Source organism: Haliotis rufescens, unplaced genomic scaffold (assembly GCF_023055435.1).
Source record: "Haliotis rufescens isolate VD_foot unplaced genomic scaffold, xgHalRufe1.0.p SCAF_7, whole genome shotgun sequence".
Lineage (NCBI taxonomy): Eukaryota > Metazoa > Mollusca > Gastropoda > Lepetellida > Haliotidae > Haliotis > Haliotis rufescens.
This window is the reverse complement of record NW_025964361.1, coordinates 34393238-34414023: the sequence shown is the minus strand read 5'-3', so window position 1 is coordinate 34414023 and position 20786 is coordinate 34393238. Positions and strand designations below refer to the sequence as shown.

At 40.1% G+C, this 20786-nt stretch overlaps 1 protein-coding gene across 1 annotated transcript in view; it reads left to right on the top strand.

Moving 5' to 3' along the window:
- LOC124118287 (beta-1,3-galactosyltransferase 1-like) overlaps positions 1 to 15730 on the top strand; it is a 36988-nt gene extending 21258 nt beyond the window's left edge. Inside the window, exon 2 of the mRNA XM_046480398.2 lies at positions 14150 to 15730. Within this exon, the coding sequence (XP_046336354.2) occupies positions 14230 to 15471 (1242 nt within the window). The 5' untranslated portion in view covers positions 14150 to 14229 and the 3' untranslated portion in view covers positions 15472 to 15730. The remainder of the gene's footprint in view (positions 1 to 14149) is intronic.
- The last annotated feature ends 5056 nt before the right edge of the window (positions 15731 to 20786 follow it).

Here is a 20786-nt window from a genome sequence, read left to right as displayed (position 1 = left end):
TCGAAGATACATTTAATAAAACAATTAATGTGTGTGTGTGTGTGTGTGTGTGTGTGTGTGTGTGTGTGTGTGTGTGTGTGTGTGTGTGTGAGAGAGAGAGGTAGAAGAAGAATTGTACACCATAAAAATGGCTACGTATGTAGTTGGGGTAGATATGTTGAATGCCCGGCCAGTATGACCTTTGAGTCACTACAGTTGCAGTCATTAAAATGCGTAAAACAGTATTTGAGTGAAAGAAAACACTATAAGTGAGTGAAACAAAAGACCTCAGTACAGGCACAACCAGTCCCCCAACCTCAAGTCTGCATGTATCAATACTCATACCTGCCACATCCTCAACCACTTAACTTACTCACACAATCATCTGACAACATGTTCGCCAACCCTCGTATCACAACGCATGCACGCATGCACGCACGCACACACACACACACACACATCACATTCTTCTTTCCCCCACCATTATGTCTACGTCAGCCATCATGGATCCATGCGCATGCTTTCATACATAATCCATCCTCCCACCATTCCCCAACATCCATCGAACTATAACTATATCCGCCCTCATGTATCGGTATTCGTGCTTTCACACATACATACACCCTCCCTACCATTCCCCTACATCCATCGCAGTATAACTATGACTATAACCGCCTTCGTGCATCCGCACTTATGTTCACATTGCATTGCATAAGCATCGAATTACACGTTTAAAATATCGTAAATATTTTACAACATTTACATATTATATATCAGCAAACAGAGATTATTATAACGCAATAGATTTCATCCGTCAAAACATCACAGAAAGAGGGGCAGCCTGGAATTTTACAATGGCATCTGAATGCACTAAGACGTTCAACTGGTCAGGAGGTGAGAGTTGCGGAAGATTAAAGTAAACTTCAGTTACAGATCTCCATTACGAATATCTAAAGTATGAATAAAGATCACAGCTTGCTATGACGTGTACTTCATGCCTGCAGAATTAGCAATGTCCTTAGCTCTAAATTGTATGTCTAAATGCTTATGTAGACAAAGACCCAAATGTATATAGGCATGACCATATTATATTCTACGCAAATATCACCACATTTAAAAACAAAGCTAGATTGAGTCTTTGAAGGGCATTAAGAACTGATACACACAAGGAAAAATATTTATGGATGTCAACGGAGGAACACTGCCTTTCGGAATATATACTTTCTCCTTCATCAGGTGCATATTATTAAATGCTATGAGGCAGAGAACATATATTTGTACCTGTAAGAACAACAAAAGTAAAAAGATAGCAAAGAAGGGAACGCAACAAGGGAAGCAAACAGATAACTGGCATGGCGCTGATTACCCCGCCTCCCGTTTGCCCATTGTCCATTTCCCATTACGAATCATTCATAAGTTAAGTTTTGGCTTTAATTTGTCCATTGATAATCAACCATCAACGTCTATTATCTCCACCCTAAAAATATGTAGTTTACTGAGAAAGTGGTATCCAAATATAATGTGTGTTACTGTTGACCACTTTCTTAAAGGCATTGTTGGTTCAAAGCTTTCGGTCATAGAAGCCGTGCCATTTTTCTCTTGTCAGAGTACACAAAGTATACGTCATCTGGACTAACATTTTTGGTTCGGTGGCTGGGTTAGATCGCCAACTTTGTGTTCTGGCGATTGGGTGCCTCACTCACAGTGTGGGTTCAAATCCCGGACGGGGCTCAACCCAAGAAAGTACGAGAATCTGTACTTTACTCAGAAAGTGTTATCCCAATTATAACATTTGTTGTCAAGAAAATACAATCAATGAATATTCGGCTTTGGATGGGTAATGATATCACAGACAAATACGGATATTGATGATGACTTGGAGGAGCTTCGTAACGCACGTCTTCTCAATTCAGGGATTGGTAAATCCAAATATGTGTGTGAGCGTGCACCTGTTGGATGTTACATAAAACATTCATCTTGAGCGGGATGGTAGTTCGAGTTGGATTAGCATGTTAACTATATGATCTTCTTTAGGCAGAGAATGCCGCGCATGAATGTATTGATGAAATTCCTAGGTACATGGGGCCTTTTCGTCCCCAGGAATACCCACAGTGGAGACTTCAATGGGGATAGGGTGTACACAATGTGCTACCTGGTAGATTGTGTGTCATCAGACCGGACAACGTTGGTTTTTGACTGATTGTGGCGTAAAACACACTTATTCATTTACTTATATCGGAAATTGAATGTTCATCTTAATTGTTATTGTTGAACATGTAATATATTTTTAAAGAAATAAAACAGTGACATAATAACTACAACTTTATGTGAGCGCGAGTAGCTTTTTTGGAATGAGATGAATAAGTCTTATAAAGTTGTAAGCTTCTTCACAACCGTGTAACTATGAATTGACTTTATTGGGTAATCAAAAAAGAGATAGGACCTAAAATAGCCAAATTTCATACGATTTCACTTGTCCACCATCTTGGATGCAAGGCGAAAACATTTCAGCGCGGTTGAAGCCACTGAGAATGCCCCCTGCAGAGTTGGACGAACATTCTTCGGTGGCGCGGCTGAGTTGACCAGAGGCTATCAGCAGTATTTCCTGTCCAGGTTATTTAGGTCAGTTGTTTGTGTGTGTGTGTGTGTGTGTGTGTGTGTGCGTGCGTGCGTGCGTGCGTGCGTGCGTGCGTGCGTGCGCGCGTTCGTGCGTGCGTGTGTGTGTGTGCGTGTGTGCGTGTTTGCGTGCGTGTGGGGGGTGGGGGCGGGTGAGATTAGGGGGATAGATGATAGATTTAGCAACAAGTAAGGTCATCTTGAGTGGGAGGGTATTCGCAGATGGATAAGCATATGAACTATGATTCTCTTTAGGCAGAAAATGAGGATCCACGATGTTCGACCTGGTAGAAGTGTGTTATCAAACCTCACAGCATTGGTTTTTTGACTGACTGTAGCGTCAAAACAAACTCATTCATTTACTTGAACTGAATGTTCATCTTAATTGTTATGGATAGTCACGAAGCCATGATCCAGAGAACAGGGTGTCATTAGATAGAATTAAACTAAGTAATAATAGGATTACAAGAAAAACGGGGTTTTACAAACAAGCCAATAAACTTCGCTCATTAACACCAGAGTAAGTCAGTACAAGATTGAAAACTGCCCCATAGTTATGTATGACATGCTTGTCGGGTATTGATACATATATATGTGAAAACAAAGTTATTAAAATGAAGAGCAAAACTGATGAAAGTTAACAATAAACGTGTATACGTGTTATATCGTCACTGCAAAAATAATGATTGTTTGTCTTTAGTATTAACATTCAAATACGTTATATCTGTATTAGCGATATTGTCTTTGTTCCACCGGTGAGTCAGCGTTAGCCGTACTATCTCGTAGTATAATTGAATTTCTGAAGACATCACGATACAGTTTTTACGATGCATCACGTCTGCACTAGCGCTTGATAACAGCCTTGTGTTTGGGTGTTTCAGTGGTTTAAATCGCTGCTCTTGATATTGTTGATTAAACTTGATACTATGAACAATATAATGTTATTTGAGAGGTTGACTTTAGAACGGTAACATACTAATAGTATATAGGATGACATAAACAGAACAATGAGAAGTTCGTCCAGATTAGTGTATAGGCAACATTTAATAATTAAAATAATTACATTCAACAACTCCCCTTTTAAGTCCATTTTCCTGACTTATAAGTAAATGCAAGAACAATCGGACGGAATACAATGTATAGTTCTTGTCCACTTCCATATAACTATATAGCATACAATAAGCTATCGGGTCCCGTTTAGATCGGTTGGGATGGCAGCCTAGATGGCCATAGAATAGTTTCATCTTGGAATCTCCCATATCACTGGGAATCCTCTTCAATTTAAATGGAGTTACTCGTTACGATTCCGAACCTTCACGTGACTGTGTTTATGAACCATTGTCAAATAGTGGTGACATTAAATCTAGGAAACAATACGCGAAATCGCGCATGCACAGAACGGAAAATTTGGTCAAGGCATTAAGTAATCCGCATGCGCAGAACGATTGATTTCAGTACTTCCGCTAAGCGCTTCGAGTGCAGCGTCAAACGCGGGCCTGTAATCTAACACGCGGGGACTGACCAATGAAATCTGAGAAGTAGAAATACCGGTAGACGCTGTTGCTTGATTGACAATGTCAATCAAGAAAGGGAGGAGCTTAACGCTATCGTTCTCTCCCAGTAAATTCCGATGTCAAATAACGACGTTATTTGGACGGAAAAACGATGGTTTGAAAACGTCCAAATAACGTCGTTTTTCCGTCCAATGACCATATACGGAAAAAAACGACGTTTTCGTGTTTGCAGTGTCTTGCGCAGTGGATATGTCAAAAGTGAGTGTTTACATGTCTAGATTTACTAAAACAAAAGGAATACACTCATATCATGGCGTGAAGTGCCAATGTAAAAGCAACATACTCTGTTATAAGGGTTAACTGATAATACGTTGATTGATTGCTCATTGTTATCTATCACTCAATGGATTTTTTAGGAACCGTGGACGTTATGAAAATAGTTGTCACGTGGGCTTTCTCAGCCGACCCTTGAGACTTGACACCTATGTGAAACACCCGAAACAATCCAAGTGATCAGTTGAGAAACGAACACGGGTTATAATATCCCGAAACGATATATATCTTTCAAAATATTTGATTGGACATCGAATAAGTTTCTTTGTACAGCTGCAGACGAGTGGGATATTATTCCTTTGTGTGGATATTCACGGATACATTCCTCGAACAAGGAAGCTGCCTAAAATTATACACATAAATTTGGTAGGTTGTAATTATGGTATATGCATTTTGTTTTCCTTCATTTGCTGTAGCATTGAACCGATTCGTTCTTGTTCCTCTACGGCTTGGTTGGGAAATTCTTCAATGCGCGATAGACGTTGTTTTCACAAGTCTTTTCCTTTGTCATCGTGTATATATTACCGTCAATTTGTAAAATGTGATTCTCTCAGGCAATTTATAAAATGTGTAAAAATTTCAGTCATTTTGACTGAAAGATCTGTCCAGATCGACTAAAATCGATTAAGACGACCAAAAGGACCTAAAACACCACAACAGATTATTATGTAGGATTAGAAGCCATACAACATAGAAATGTACTTTTCAACGTGACATTTTCAATGCTCAGGTGAAATAGTTACTTTGTGTTGCAAGTCAAAATAGTGTAAACGAAAATCGCAAAATTACCAAGCTAGTGACTTATCAAAACTTCGTCACCATTACCGATGCTACCCACAACGATACCTACATATCCTTATTATCTCGAAAACTTTCCTTTTGTTGATCAATGTGACCATACGCCCTTATTACTACCCATAAAAATGACTAATGCGCTCACGAATGGCGCAGCAGAGGTCGCGAACTACGGAACTAGTCTAGATTTCTGCTATACATCCGGGTACTCACTGGGAAAAAACAATAACAAAGGCAACAACCAGTCCCGGGGAATTGCTTTAGATCAGTGCCCCTTTAAATCCGACCAAACGACCCATTAGTGATGTCATTTGAGCAAGGCATGCCAGAGATACGAAACCTAATGCTCCCTAAGGGAAGCCTTGGGCATCACGTGCGTCGGGGGACCAGCGCCATCTGATTGTCTGTTAACAGTTGTACAAGGGGGAGCAAAAAGCATCGTTTTCCCGTCCAGTGTGTATTAGGAATAAGCACTACGTATTTAGCTCGGCAAGGCTCTCTAAATACTATGTTTATTCCTAATGCAGGATATTTACCATCACCAAACACACTCGCGTGATAACCTCTATTCATCTCCGTCGGCGCTCGACCTTCCAAACAAAGTGGTGTCGTGCCGGGTTAGCGAAAATCCAATTTTCCCTAGTATCAGTAAAGCGAAAACCCAAGTTGGTGTATTTGTCCCACGAAAGCGAGAAATGAGTAATGGCTATAAAAACACCGGATTACCGTAGTTTAGATTAGCGCCCGTGCTGTTCAAACAGAGGAGAGGAGAGGAGAGGAGAGGAGAGGAGAGGAGAGGAGTTTCTTAAGAATACATACAGTATGTATTTGATGGAATACATAAAGATTGCAACTTATTTATCTATGTCAAACCTATCAAACCTATCAAATTCGAAAAATCTGCAATATTTCTTGGGGTGATCCTTGATCAACACCTCACTTGGCGCAAGCATATAGAATATGTCGAAAACAGATGTAAAAAAGACCTGAACGTATTACGGGCAATTTCAGGCACATCTTGGGGCACATCGAGGGACACTCAGCTGGACCTCTACAAAGCTCTTATCAGATCAAAAATTGACTGGTTGTGAGGCTTTTCATTCAGCATCAAATACTGTCTTGAGGCGCCTAGAAAGAATACAATACAAAGCCCTAATGCTAGCCACAGGCGCAGCGACAGGCACCTCACTAGAAGCACTACAAGTAGAAACGGGAGAACTCCCATTGAAACTAAGAAGAGAGCAGGCAATATTATCGTTCTGGGGACGAACATCACACCCTTTGGTTAAAAAGATATGGCAAGACAAAAACACTCGAGATGAAGCCCTAGCTCGAAAAAATCCCTCACTAAAGCCATCTGGGATATTAGTACGTGAACTCATTCGAAGTCACAATTGCGATGACATTCAGCCTCCAGAAAGTCACTACAAAGGGTTACACCCTCCCTGGACTTTAAAAACTCCCAAAGTTGACACTGCTTTAACATCAGAAGTCACTAAAAGTGAAAACCCAACCCTACTACGATCAGTAGCTATCACTAAAATTCAAACTACCTGGGACAGCTGGACAGCTCCAAACCCCAAGCACATTCAGTTCGCTTGCCTGATGGTCAATCAGTATTCACGGCTGAATTGGAGGCAATTCATCATGCACTCAAACTCATACCGGAACTTCCGGAAGCATAGGCAGTCGTCCTATCAGACTCGCTAAGTGCACTTCAGGCCATTAGTGGCAGAAACTCAAACTCCAGGCCAAACACAGTCAACAATATTCTATACGAATATAGGGCGTTGGACAAAGGATGCTCAGCGAGGTTAGCGAGGGATATTTAATTGCGAGTGGCCATGGGGAAGATAAAGCCTTCGTTTGTTTGGAACTTTACCACAGGGGACCATTTGACGAAGAAATATTACGACAGAAACGATGTGCGTTCAATGCCAGTAAACACGAACATGTAAGTGCTTACTTTTATGAACAAGAAGGCACGTGGGCTTGAATCAAGACACTGGCTTGGTAATGGCTTGCACTGTGTAAAATAGTGCCGCATCAGATGTGGGGTTAAAGCTTCCTGTGCTCCCCCTATGCAGAACAGTGGAGCTCGTACATCGTCACCCGTGTCTGCCTCGGGTACTCCATATAGCTGACAGATGACCTACAGAATTTGAGATGTCGTTGGTGAAATGACCCTTTCCCAGGTGGCTCAATGTACTGTGTTGATGTTGGAAGACACGCCAAGTCCTCTTATTCCCGTGTAACACTGATACATCTTATAATTGTATGGAGAGCTATTATCTGTCAACCTCTTGAGACACCGTTTTTCTCTATTGAATACATTCAAATTCATGTAACTATATATACACACATCGGAATGTTTCCAGTTTAAAGAGAGACATTTAAGAGCATTGAAAATACCACTTTCAAAGTTGCACCGAATTATCTTTCCTGATCAGGCCGTTGACAAGACTTTAAATGTCTTTGACACGGGGTCCATCTCAAAATCAAGAAGTTACACAGTTTCAATTAGAGAGTAGTGAGGGACGTTATTCGATGATTTCACAAGAAAAACTTGCATTTTTTCTTTCAAGATGCACAATATGTAAGTTATTAGTTCAGTTTGATTTTCGGTACATCGCATATTCAGTGAAAGATGCAATAATGCATCTCTCAACAATGGCATGTACCTGCAGTAGATTCTTACATTATCATTCAAAAGCAAGCCTTTCAAGCGGTATTTGGAGCTGATTTGTGTATTTCCGAGCATTCTGTGTTGACAAAGGAGATCATATATAAGTTGTATAAGATGTTACACAAGCTAATACCATTCCAAAGATTCATAATAGCGAATAAAAGTGAAACCTTAGTTTTTTGCTTTCGTTTGTTTCTTCCTTTTTTTCATTCATGCATAATATATAGAGGTTATCACGCGAGTGTGTTTGGGGATGGTAAATATCCTGGATTAGGAATAAACATTGTATTTAGCGAGCCTTGGAGAGCTAAATACATAGTGTTTATTCCTAATGCAGGATATTTACCATCCCCAAACACACAAGCGTGATAACCTCTTTATCAAATAATGTCATTCTTTAATTCTGTGCTTCAAAAAGTCGCTTTCCCTCTCTCATAAACATTACCGAAACATTGAGTTTTCCTGGAATGCGCGCATTAATATCTATTACGTCACAGGGTAAGTGATGTGTCAGTCGGACAGTGACAGTAGCCAATATAGTTCCAACAGAAATCTGTTTCTTATACAGTGGCGAAGCAACATATACACAAAACAACAATTGTTTTTAATTGCCTTTCGCGGCAATCCATCGGTCTGTCCGCTAGAGTAACTGCCCTTTGTCAAAGGGAAGTTACTCTAACCCTAGTCTATGAGACGTCACAGCCACGGTCAGACGTTGGTGACAGTCGGTCTGTCCTGTCATAACGTTAGGAAGTGTTGTCAGATGTATACACAGCGACAAAACGAAACAAGGTAAAAATTCAAACATATTTCGGCCAAATCCAACTATTTTAAATTGTGGAGAAGGTTTCAAGCCGCAGAGGTCTTCAAGCACAGATAAGGCTACTGGCCCCGCTTGGCTAGCCTCGTGCCCTCGCAAAATTGTTTCGAAATTTATATCTCCAAAGTTGCCAAAACTTATAAAATGCCTTAGTTAAGTCACAGATAGACACTGATTTTCAGTATATTAGACTGTTCTTTTGATAATGATAGCAATTATCCCTGTAGTTTATCCGGAATCCCGATGGTTAATTCTGACTCGATCGCCGAATGACGAGGGCATCGCCATGTTTGATTATAAACAGTGAAAGTAGTCCCTACTTGACCTTTGATATTTGCATCTCTATCCGCATATGACCCCAACGGATATCGTTTTTATCCGTTGGCTTTATCCTGCCGAGAAACCTACCCATTATATGATAAATATCTATATTACATTTTTCACACATGAACGAGCTTCATCTCGTGGAGGTACAATGATATAATTAATGTTTATGTGTGCCAGGTTGCCTAAACCTATCCCTCACAACTATATTCAAAACAAGTGTGTCCCCCTGAGAAGGTACGTAAGTCCCATTTCATTCAAAGTTTTTTCATTTTCCATGTTTTTAATCGTAGAATAAATGTAGTTTTTAAATGTTTTGGCTCAAACTTTCTAACAATCACCACTAGCAAGAGGGATGGTGTAAATCCTGCTAGGGTACCATGTAGGAAGCAGAGGTACCGTAAGTCCCCATGGTCCCTAGTATGGTGGCCTAACTTTGGTTGATGGTGATTTCTAGTCCATTTTTACAATGTATCGTTTGTGATAGTCACATTTTTATAGTTACATACTAGTTTTAAATCAACACCTGTGATATTCTAATGCTTTGACTGTCCTTTGTCGGAAGATTTTATAATCTATAATTATGTATTATTACTGAACAACTTCATTTAGTCATGATATGGCTGAAATATTGCCGATGTGACTATAAATCTATTTAATCTAAACTCACTCACTCAATATAGAAGTGTATTATATAAACTAGGCTAAACATAGCTTTTTCAATCATAAACGGCTTAGTCGCAGCCCTGTCGTTGTGTATTGTATTTATCAATCGGTCGATCCTTTACAAATAGTACTTCTGCAATTCATTTCACATATACCCCGGTAATATTTGTGTAAGGAGGGTAATTCTGGTCAGTTAAGGGATTCAGATACCCGGAAACTCGTTTATCCGAACAATATTGGAGAAAACGCAAGTGTCCGGATAAGCGTGGTTCGACTGTATAGTTGTATCATTTACAGTTAGCTTCCCCTACATTACAACTAATAACAGAATGATAAGATTAGGTCACTCATGGACATATGTCACTGTTTGCATCGGGCGCAGTTAGTGATCGGATTTGTTCTAAAATGGCGTCCATCTTGATTTCTTGACATATTGAGGGTTAACGTATGGTTCAATAGATTCCTTGTATCTGAAGACAAAAGAGAAATGTTTTTTGTGGTTCCATCATGTTTAGTTCCAAAGATATGACAAAAATAAATGTTTTAGTGGCGGTTATTCTGAGTGTATAATATTTGTGGGTTTACCGTTGAAAATGCAGCCAGGCAAACGCCCTAAATCAATTTAGAATACATCAATACATCTCTGCATGGTTTAGACCCTGTCTCTCAATGTCATTAGGGGGCACGGGTGGCCCAGTCGTCTAAGGCGCCGCGATTCGCTGTGCAGAGTTGCGTCCCTTGGGCACGCCAAAAACCTATGATTGTGGGTTCGAATCCCGGTTGGTCCCGATTATGTTTCTAGGTTTGTCAGCACCATACCCGTTCTCGTGGGTTTCACCGAAGTGGTAAACGTTTGAGACCTGCATCATTTCGGGCTTTCCTCACACATTAAGCTGACACGCCGTGATATAACTGGAATAGTGATAAAAGCGGCGTTAAACAAAACTCACTCACTCACTCAATGTCAGAACAAAGGAATCCAAGTAGCTGCTCATTAAAAGGCTCAATACCCAACACAATCTCCATTATGACGCCCTCTCCACGCCATGGCGTTGCATGTCTGTATAAAGCAGAATCGATTGTACGATTCCGACAATATCATGAGCATGTGTTTATGAATCACTATCAAATTGTAATGATACCAGTAATGGGACATAAAGACTATCGATAATTACTGAAGTATGTCAAATATATTTCAAACGGCATTTGCATCCCGTGACGATTCGGTTAGAATAGGTCTTCAGCAACCCACGCTTGCCGAAAAAGACGACTACGCTTATCGTAAGAGGGTTGTCAGGCTCGCTGACATGGTTGATGCATGTCATCGTATCCCGATTGCGTGGATCGATGCTCATGATGTCAATCACTGGATTGTCTGGTCCAGGCTCGATTATATACAGACCGCCGTCAAATAGCTGGAATATTGCTGAGTGCGGCGTTAAACAACAAACAAACAAGCGTCATTTGCATCAATGTCTCATCATATGGAAACAGTTGAGGCATGGCTTTATATTTCCATTAATTTCAAACCTGTATAAAACTAAACACATACAATTATTCCATTCCGTTATGTCGAAACAACTGTCTTCAAAGAGGTTCGGATTCCAAGAAAAAATCGAATTGCCAAAGGCATTGAATCTGCTGAAGAGTTGAAAAAGTATGTGGCATCCACCGAAACATATTCCATTTGGCTTAAGGCAAAATAGCCGCAAAGTATAAATGAATGGATCAATGAAAATCAGTGATCACACAAATTGTTCGCGAAAACGCAAAACGGTGTCTGTTTACATGAGGTTGCAAGTAGACTAACATTTAGTCTCTGAAATCTTATATTACACAATATCCTTCTTGACTCTAAAAAAAAAAATCCCCTTTACTGATTTCAGAATAGAGCTAGCTTGAGCTGGCTAGACTTGCTTTTATATGCGCTTCTAGATTATTTATTTTTTCATAAAATACATACAGTTATCCATACAGTTTATCCATTCACGGTATGTAGATAGTCGCTCCGTTCTCAGGTTGATATAGTACTTGAATACTATTTGAAGACTTGAGTGTAGTCTCGTCTTCTAAGTAGCATGGGGCCTCCTCTGTGGTCTAGTGGATAAATATGTCAGGAGAGCGGAAGATCGGTGTTCGATACCTGTCCGCGTACACACACAAGCGTTGCTATATAAGTGCAAGAATCTTCAGCAGACGTTCAACTCACCCATTTTACCTCACCCCGAATGTATTTTGCTTCAATATAACCGAAGGTTTATAATTATAAGCATCTGATTCTGTAACCTTTCATCTACCGGACTAACCTTACTGTATAAAAGCGTCATGTTCCGTCAAAAGAATACAGTCTGACTGCGTGGCAAAAATACATTTTCCCCTTACATGTTTAACACGAATTAAAACACATCTGTGACGTCATTCTATTGTTTGAACGCTCCATTATTTTTCAGGAAGGGAGAGTTGCTTTTCAACTGTACATCATCTTGAAGCAGACTTTGTATTTTTCAAATATTTTCAACTACAGAATATTTCGTCAAAGTGTAAAAGTAGGGATGAGTTTTAAGTAGGGGAATATCCTCGTAACTCTCCATTCCTTAAAAATAATGGGCCTCGGCCCCTGCGGGGCCTCTGCTCCATTATTTTTAAGGAATGGAGAGTTACTCGGACATTCCCCTATACATATAGCTGCATAAAGAAGAGAAATTGTCGCGCGAACGCAACACCCTCAGCTCGATGTCGGTGAGGTGAGGTATGGTGAGGTGAGGTGAAATGGGGTTTATCGTCGCGTCCAAGATTATTGCACTTATATGGCGACGTGCATGCACGTGTATGTGTGTGTGTGTGGCTGCTTGTACTAGTCCGGACTGATGCCGATTTATAGTGCTAGCACGCTGAGATACCATGCCGCAGTTTAACATGAATACCCCACTCAGACACAGTATACTGACTCCGAGCCGACCAGTCCTTGTTTTAGCCCCTTAATGCCGAGCGCGAGACAGGGTAGCAACAAGTACCATTTTTAACGTCCGAAGTGATGCAGGTCTTCGACGTTTACCACTTCGGTGAAACCCACGAGTACGGGTATGGTGATGACAAACCTAGAAACATAATCGGGGCGAACCGGGATTCGAACCCACAATCATAGGTTTCTGGGGTGTCTAAGGGACGCGAATTGTGGCGAATTGTGGCGCCACCCGTGCCCCCACAGTTTATCTGAAGTTATTCGTTTCGGTTACGGGAAGTTGTTCAAAGTGTGTGAATTACTTTCCTCATATGTACAATGATTACGTGCGTTAACCATATTAAGTCAGAACTTTATTACCGTGTTTAATTTACAGCAACCTCACGTTGTAGCAAACTCAAAGGGACTACTAATTTTAGTTCGTTATAACCGTTGCTCGTTATAAGCATATATTATATATAGCATAAGTACAGCAAATGGACGGAAACAAAACACATTTCGTTATATCCGTCAGTTTGTTATAAGCGTGTTCGTTATAAACGTAGTTTACTGTATCTCATTATTGCAGTAGCAATGCTAGTTGCATGATAAAGTGAATGGTGGGTGAGAGAGTATGTGTTCTTCTTCCCTTTCAGCAATATTCCCGCAATATCACTGCAGGGGATACTAGAAATAGAATTCACACATTCTGCACATGTTGGGAATCGAACCCGTGAAGAGAGAAGGCTTTAACCACAAGGAAGTTAATAATCAGATGCTGTAACTGATTTCGATCGATGTTGATGGAAATATTTTATAACAAATAGCCAATGGTTTATCCAGGACATATTTTGGTCCGGAAAAGGAAAGTTGTAAACTAAGCAGAAATTATTAATGGTTCAAGGTGAAGTTGTATTCCAAAACTGTATGGTCAACTTGTCAAATATCTTAAACTAATATTTGGTAAAGATTTTGCTAATCGAATTTGCACAACAGACATCAAAGGAATAGCGTTCTCCTCTACATATACACTGGGGGTTAAATTATCGCATGGGTACAATGTGTGATCACCAGTCGTGGTTGCAACTTCGGTTATATGGCTGGATTATGTTTTAAACGCAATGTATTCTGAGGCAGAAATGAGAAGGTTCACACCACCCTAGTTAACTAGTGAACATAAACACGTGATAAAACTTGAACAGCTTAATCGGTCGGGTGTTTCACTCGGCCTTGTTTGTCTCATAGTTATTACAGGGGCGGTCGGGTAGCCTAGTGGTTAAAGCGCTCGCTCGTCACGCCGAAGACCCGGGTTCGATTCCCGACATGGATACAATGTGTGAAGCCCATTTCTGGTGTCCCCCGCCGTGATATTGCTGGAATGTTACTAAAAGCGACGTAAAACCATACTCACTCACTCATAGTCATTACAGGCATGCGCACTCTCAACTTGTGAAACTGTCATATATTTGTTTCAGATTACGGCGCCAAGTATTGAAACAAGTGGTCATATGACCCCTGGGCTCCAGACAACTGTTGAGCAGTTCACGGATTGGTGATGGGTTTTATATTTCAACGGAGATACTTCTACTCCAGTGTCGTGTTATTGTGCATATCCGTGTACCTTTATATCAGTACATGGGCCATGTCAAATCGGTCGACATTGAAACAAGACAATCTTCGCAAAGTCACCGTAAATTATGGGGTGGTAAATGGTCGAACGAACGTCGTCGCTCGTCCTATGGGAAACCTTTCTTCACATGGAATTCATGAGGGTCACCTATCTAACGCAACACACACGAGGAAACGTATGTCAGACACGTTGCCTACCGTGACATCAGCACGTCGTTCTTCCTCGACAGCAGCAGCAACGCCACCAACAGGAACAACAGTATTCCCTCCTACCTTAGTACGAGGTAAAGACATATCTCCCTTAATATCGGAATTCTTTCAACTGAAGTCTAATGAGACAAAAGACCATTTTGTTAATCTTCACAGGTTCCAGTTTTCCCTTAACACAAATGCTTGTAGATCTGGTTCCACTTTCTTGGTTATTATCATTCATTCAGCTCCTGGCAATACCAAAAAGAGGAATCTGATACGAGAAACCTTTGGATCGATTGGATCTTACAGAGACAGACATAAAACCGTTGTATTCATGTTAGCAGCGCCGAAGCAACAACGAGAACGGGATGCTTTGCGATACGAGTCCCAAATGTATGGCGATATTGTGCAGGGGAATTTCCCAGACTCCTACAAGAATCTTGTGAGAAAACACATCATGGCAATGCACTGGTTCAAGTACAACTGCAACGCGAAACATATATTGAAGTTGGATGACGACACGTTTGTGAACCCATACAGAATTATTGACCACATTCTGAGCACTAAACCTGAAGGGCTCACTATTGGATGTAAATTGTTACGAGGACAAGGTCCTATCAGAAACAAAAGGTCAAAATGGCACACCCCAGAATCGGAGTATCCCTTTTCTGCTCTGCCGCCATTTTGTTTAGGCTTCGCCTACCTGACAACTCCAGAAAGCTGGGCTGCCATGTACAAGGTTTCTGAAACCAACAGACTAATGAGCATGGATGACGTGTATGTGAGTGTTGTGTTGGCCATGAAAGCCGGGGTACAAAGAACAGACTTCAGCGACATTTTGGTGCAGTGTCCATGGAATAAGACATTTGATTATAAGGAACTTAACCGAAAAGCAATTGTCATTGACCGGGGAGCTCATTGTGGTCCTATTCCCTTTAGACACTGGAAACAAATACAATATGATAATGAACACTGATGATTGATATTTACCAACAGAATAATCTCAAACAAATGTATTTTCGACGTCGTGTATCAGGCGATGTCATTTAGATAATAGACGCACCTATAGAACTTGAATTTTTGAAGATTTGTCAATAGTCGAAAACGTTCAGTAGTTGTGAATTTCTTTTTAGAAACATAATACGGTTATTTCGCAATACAACACATGCTTCTTTTCATCAAAACATTGAACCTCATCTGAAACTTCAAGGCCTTAGGCGTATTCTTAATCAAAACGGAACTAATAAAACGCATCTAAAAACACAATAACTCACCAAATCAAAATCACATAAACAAACAAACATCCACCATACCCAGCTCCCCTAGTTCTCCTCCCCAATCCCATCGGCATCTATTCCAAATCTCAAAATTCCCAAATTCTATATAAGCAACCCCTAAAACCCCCCTCTTGGGTTGCACAGTCCACCTTCGCCCCTTTCGGAAACACATTAAATGGCCTGGCCGGGCCCGTGTGCGAAATACGCATCAGTCGGAAAGCGCACGTTAAATCTCCAAAGTAAGTAAGTAAGTAAGTAAGTAAGTAGTATAACTGCTTTGAGCTAAGATTGATAAATATAAGTTCAAAGTTACTACATTATGCAGTTCTAAATTGTCATTTTTGAGTAACTGTAATGTAGTACTTCAAATGAGTAGAAATAGTATATTTCTATTCTATTCTCTTCAAGCTCATGTTTCGCTAGATGAAGCGCCATTTTCAAGAAATATTCTTGTCGCTAGCTGTAGATTCAGATATGGAAAACGTTTATCCACATTTTCAGTGTTAATAGAGTTTACCTGATCAGCTGTCGCATAAATCTTCACACTGTTGTAGCAGGTTAACGCTTCTGTAAATCCTTGGTACATTCCCGCTGCAACCTTTGTCGAGCCCTTGCTAAGCATACTGACAGACTGGGTGGAGTTTAACGCCGCTTTGTTAGGCATATTAATGCATGCTATGTTGACTGCGAAGATTACGGTCAACAATTACGAATGAACCGGTCTCGAGTGTCTATTTTTCTAAACTACGAACTCAAAATAAGAGGGCAAGGGTCATATGAGTAAGTAGGTTTCGAGTAAGTAAGTAAGTTTATTTTCCGTATATTATCTATCTATCTATCTATCTATCTATCTATCTATCTATCTATCTATCTATATGGCAATTAAGCGGTAGATGACACAATATACTTACTATCAAGTGCATATTTACATTTCAGAGTTTCTTTAATGCACATTTGTTAAGGATTGACACATCATTAGAAGTCAGGAATTTATTAAATTTACAATTGTTTGATGAAGTATGCCCCTTCGGTATGTAATTATGAAATGGAGTTCATCTTCAATGCTATCAGTATTACACATCCTACAAATTCGGTTGACATTTATAGCTTCTTTACATCTGACATTACAACGCAACGGCAGTTCATGCAGTCTCAACAAGCATGCATACATTCAATAGAAAATGTGTTTGAAGTCAATTTCGAGAATTATCAAAAAGTATCTTTTAATAGTTTTTGGAAACAAGTGTCAGTGTAAAACAACAGTGAAAATTATTTTGTAACCAAAAGACTAATCAAATATATTCAAATATTTATTCATATAGAGAAAACTACCGACATCATTCTATAATGTAATACTTTAACAGCAGGTTCATGTTCAAGGCTGCCGATTCTATACAACAAGTGTCTATCATATAAACATATTTATGAAATATATCAATATTACTGTTGCAAAATATATAATTAATAAATACTTTTATATCTAGTTGAAGGCATTCATACAGTATTGCTCTATTTGAAAACCCCAGTGCTTATCATGCAACCATAAATAACAAAAAGAGTAACATTCTATGACATTTCAAACGCAGAGAGAATATCAGGGTAGAGGTCCTAGGTCCCCATTAATGGTCGTCAGAAGGGGGATTAGATGGTTACAGTGTGGGAATTGGTTGAGTATGTGCTATCGTACACCGACGGCACGAGTAGTTGTTCATGTCTCCCACTGGTTTATCTGGCCCAAACTTGGTTAATTACAGGCCGCCATGATTAAACTGCAAAAATATTTTCTGCAACGAAAAACAACTTCCACTAACTAACGCATTAATTATACATAAGGCGAATTGTTACTTTACATGCAAGATTTTTTGATTGATTTGTTTGTTGTTTAATGCCGCACTCCGTAATATTCCAGCTGTATGACGGCGGTCTGTCAATAATCGAGTTTAGACCAGACAATCCAGTGATTGGCATCATGAGCATCGATCTAAGCAATTGGGATACGATGTCATGCATCAACCACGTGAGCGAGCTTGACCACCCGATCCCTTTAATCGCCTCTTGCGACAATCATAATCGCCTTTTACGGAAAGCATTGGTTGCTGAAGACCTATTCCAACCCGGATCTTCACGGGTCAAAGGTTGATTAGGCCTTCATTTCTAATTATACCAAACAAGAAACGTGTTGTCGATGTTCAAACAATCCATCACTGATTCTGGGGGACTCCTTCAATATGACGTGACACGCAAAACATTTACTTTCCAGTGGAAATTATTTAAAACGGGGGGGAAAGTAATTTTGCTTCATAAAAGGTGTAAATGTTTTGTTATTGCAAACACAAAATAATATTTGGTCAATTGTCTGATCAATGCTTTATCATAACAAATTCAATGACAAATCCCATACCTGGTAACAGGAGACAGAGCAACAAGCCTTTAAAGAGAGGTGGTCTAACAACTTTATCAACAAAGTCAATATCGGATGCGACCACCATTTGTGTTGATACAGGCGAGGCAGCTGATGATGTAGATGATTGAAAACAGCCTGGGGGTTGTTGTTCCAAATGTCAACCAAAGATTGGCCCAGCTGAGCGAGCATAACTGGTTGCTTCTGATCCTGTCGTAGACGTCGATACATCTCATCCCAGACATGTTCTGTGGGGAAGAGGTCTGGAGAAACAGCCGGCCATAACAGTACAGCAATGTTATGTTGCCTTAAAAAGTCAGCAGGTGCAACGTGTGTGTTAGCATTTCCATCCGTGGTCCCATGAATTGTGATGTCACCCCATACCATTACACTTCCACCCACCAAACTGACGACGCTGATGTACGCATGCGTCGCTGAAACGTTCTCCCGGACGCATGTAGACCCTTGCAGGACCATCAACCTCGGATGCTGTCTACACCAGGCTAGGTGTGCCTGACGATGACGTGGCAGCAAAATAGGGCGTATCGCTGTGTGTCTGGACCAACCAGTTGCCTATGGTTCTGCCACTAGTTGGTATATCCAGGAATTGTCCGAGCTGTTCATGTGTATGTTTGGTATCGATTTCGTAGATGCACCAACCGAATATGGTTGTCTTGTTGACGTGATGTCATACGTGAATGACCGGCCCGTAGTAAGTCATGAGTTGTTGTCCTGCTGTAGAAAACATCTAACAAAATGGCAATATTGTGTTTCGAGAACATTCAAACGTCTAGTAACCTCGTTTTGCGCCATTCCTGTTTGCAGCATGTCCACGGCGCGCAGACGCTAATTTTCAGCAAGCTGTGGCATTGCGTTAGCGTTATTTACGCGAATAGAGGATAACGACTTTAAAGTCGTGGTGATGTCTTCATGAATACGTACTGAAAAAGATGCATATTTAATTTCAGAATATTTTTTTCTTAATTGAAGCACGATTATTTTTCCGTTAGTACCGTATTTCCTCTATTAGACGCCCGGGCTTCTATCTATAGCGGACAAACCTTTGACCCGGCGTCAATTAGAGGCCCGGCGTCTATTAATACCCCCATCTCACTATGACCACGAATGTCCCGAATCGTCACGAAATGGAAATAGTTTGTGTTCGTAGCTAAGCCTTTGACCCGGCGTCTATTAGAGGCCCGGCTTCTATTTTTTGCACTGAACAATTGACCCGGCGTCTTTTAGAGGCCCGGCATCTTACAAAACTATCTTTGATTTTATGGCCCTTTATACAGTTATTACTGAGCACACGCATGACCGGCTTCTTTTTTTATGGTGAAATGAACTGGGTGTCAAGAGTTATATCCCTTTTGTATGACAATGGTTTTGGTCATGTATGTGTGGGTAGTAACAGGAAGTAGATTATAGTATATCGTTTATTACAGAATTTGTTCCACGATTGAAATACAGTAAACTACGATTATAACTAACTCAAAGAGACCACTAAATTTAGTTCGTTATAACCGTAGTTTGTTGTCTGCACATTTACAGCATATATACAGCAAATGTACGGGACCAAAAACGGTTCATTACACCCGTCAGTTCGTTATTAGCGTGTTCGTTATAAACGTAGTTTATTGTATAACTATGATCACAATTGGCATCTTTCGCTATCAAGTGGTCCCAAGTTTGGTAATTGCACCTACTATAAGGATATATTTTATATAAAATATTTAATAACTGATATTCTCAACAACAGTGAGTGAGTGAGTATGGTTTTACGCCGCTTTTAGCAATATTCCAGCAATATCACGGCGGGAGACACCAGAAATGGCCTTCACACATTGTACCCATGTCGGGAATAGAACTCGGGTCTTCGGCGTGACGAGCGAACACTTTAACCACAAGGCAATCCGACCGCCTCTCTCAGCAATAGCTTCGTTGTAGTTCACACTTTCTCAATGTTAAATCTGGTAAATATTTACATATACAATTGGCTAAAAGATTTGTAATCAGGGTTATATTATATCGAGAATGAATATCACTGTCTGTGAGGCAAATTGCGATCTTCGTCAACGATATATCCGTTTAATATTTTACGAATCCGGAGCTAGGTAAATACAATTTAATTATGTCGTCTAAGCAGGAATCTGTAATCTGGCACATAGCATGCTTCATAAACTGAGGAGCAAACGAAACTATACCTCTCAGTTGATTTTATCACATCTTTGACTTGGCGATATTATATCCCAAACATGAACTGTATTGGCGCCAAGCACTCAAAGGAAGGTTCTACGTGGGTTTATTTTCTAAGATATAGTTTAATTTGAAACTTTTAAAAATAAAAAAAATTACATAGTCCTCAACTTCTGATTGGTCGCTTAGCCACCTTATCTTTGAAAGTCAATGAATTTGCTTTGTCGGCACAAATTTACAATTCAGACATTGTAGGGAATCATGTGATTGCAGATTCCTTTCTTACAAACCATGGCATGAATGTGTGATGGTTAAATAGACATAATCGAAATTTAACATCTTTTTTCACTTTTCATTTACATAAAAAACGGTATCATTTCTTTTGCCCCACAGTTAAATTCATGCAATCAATGCTTG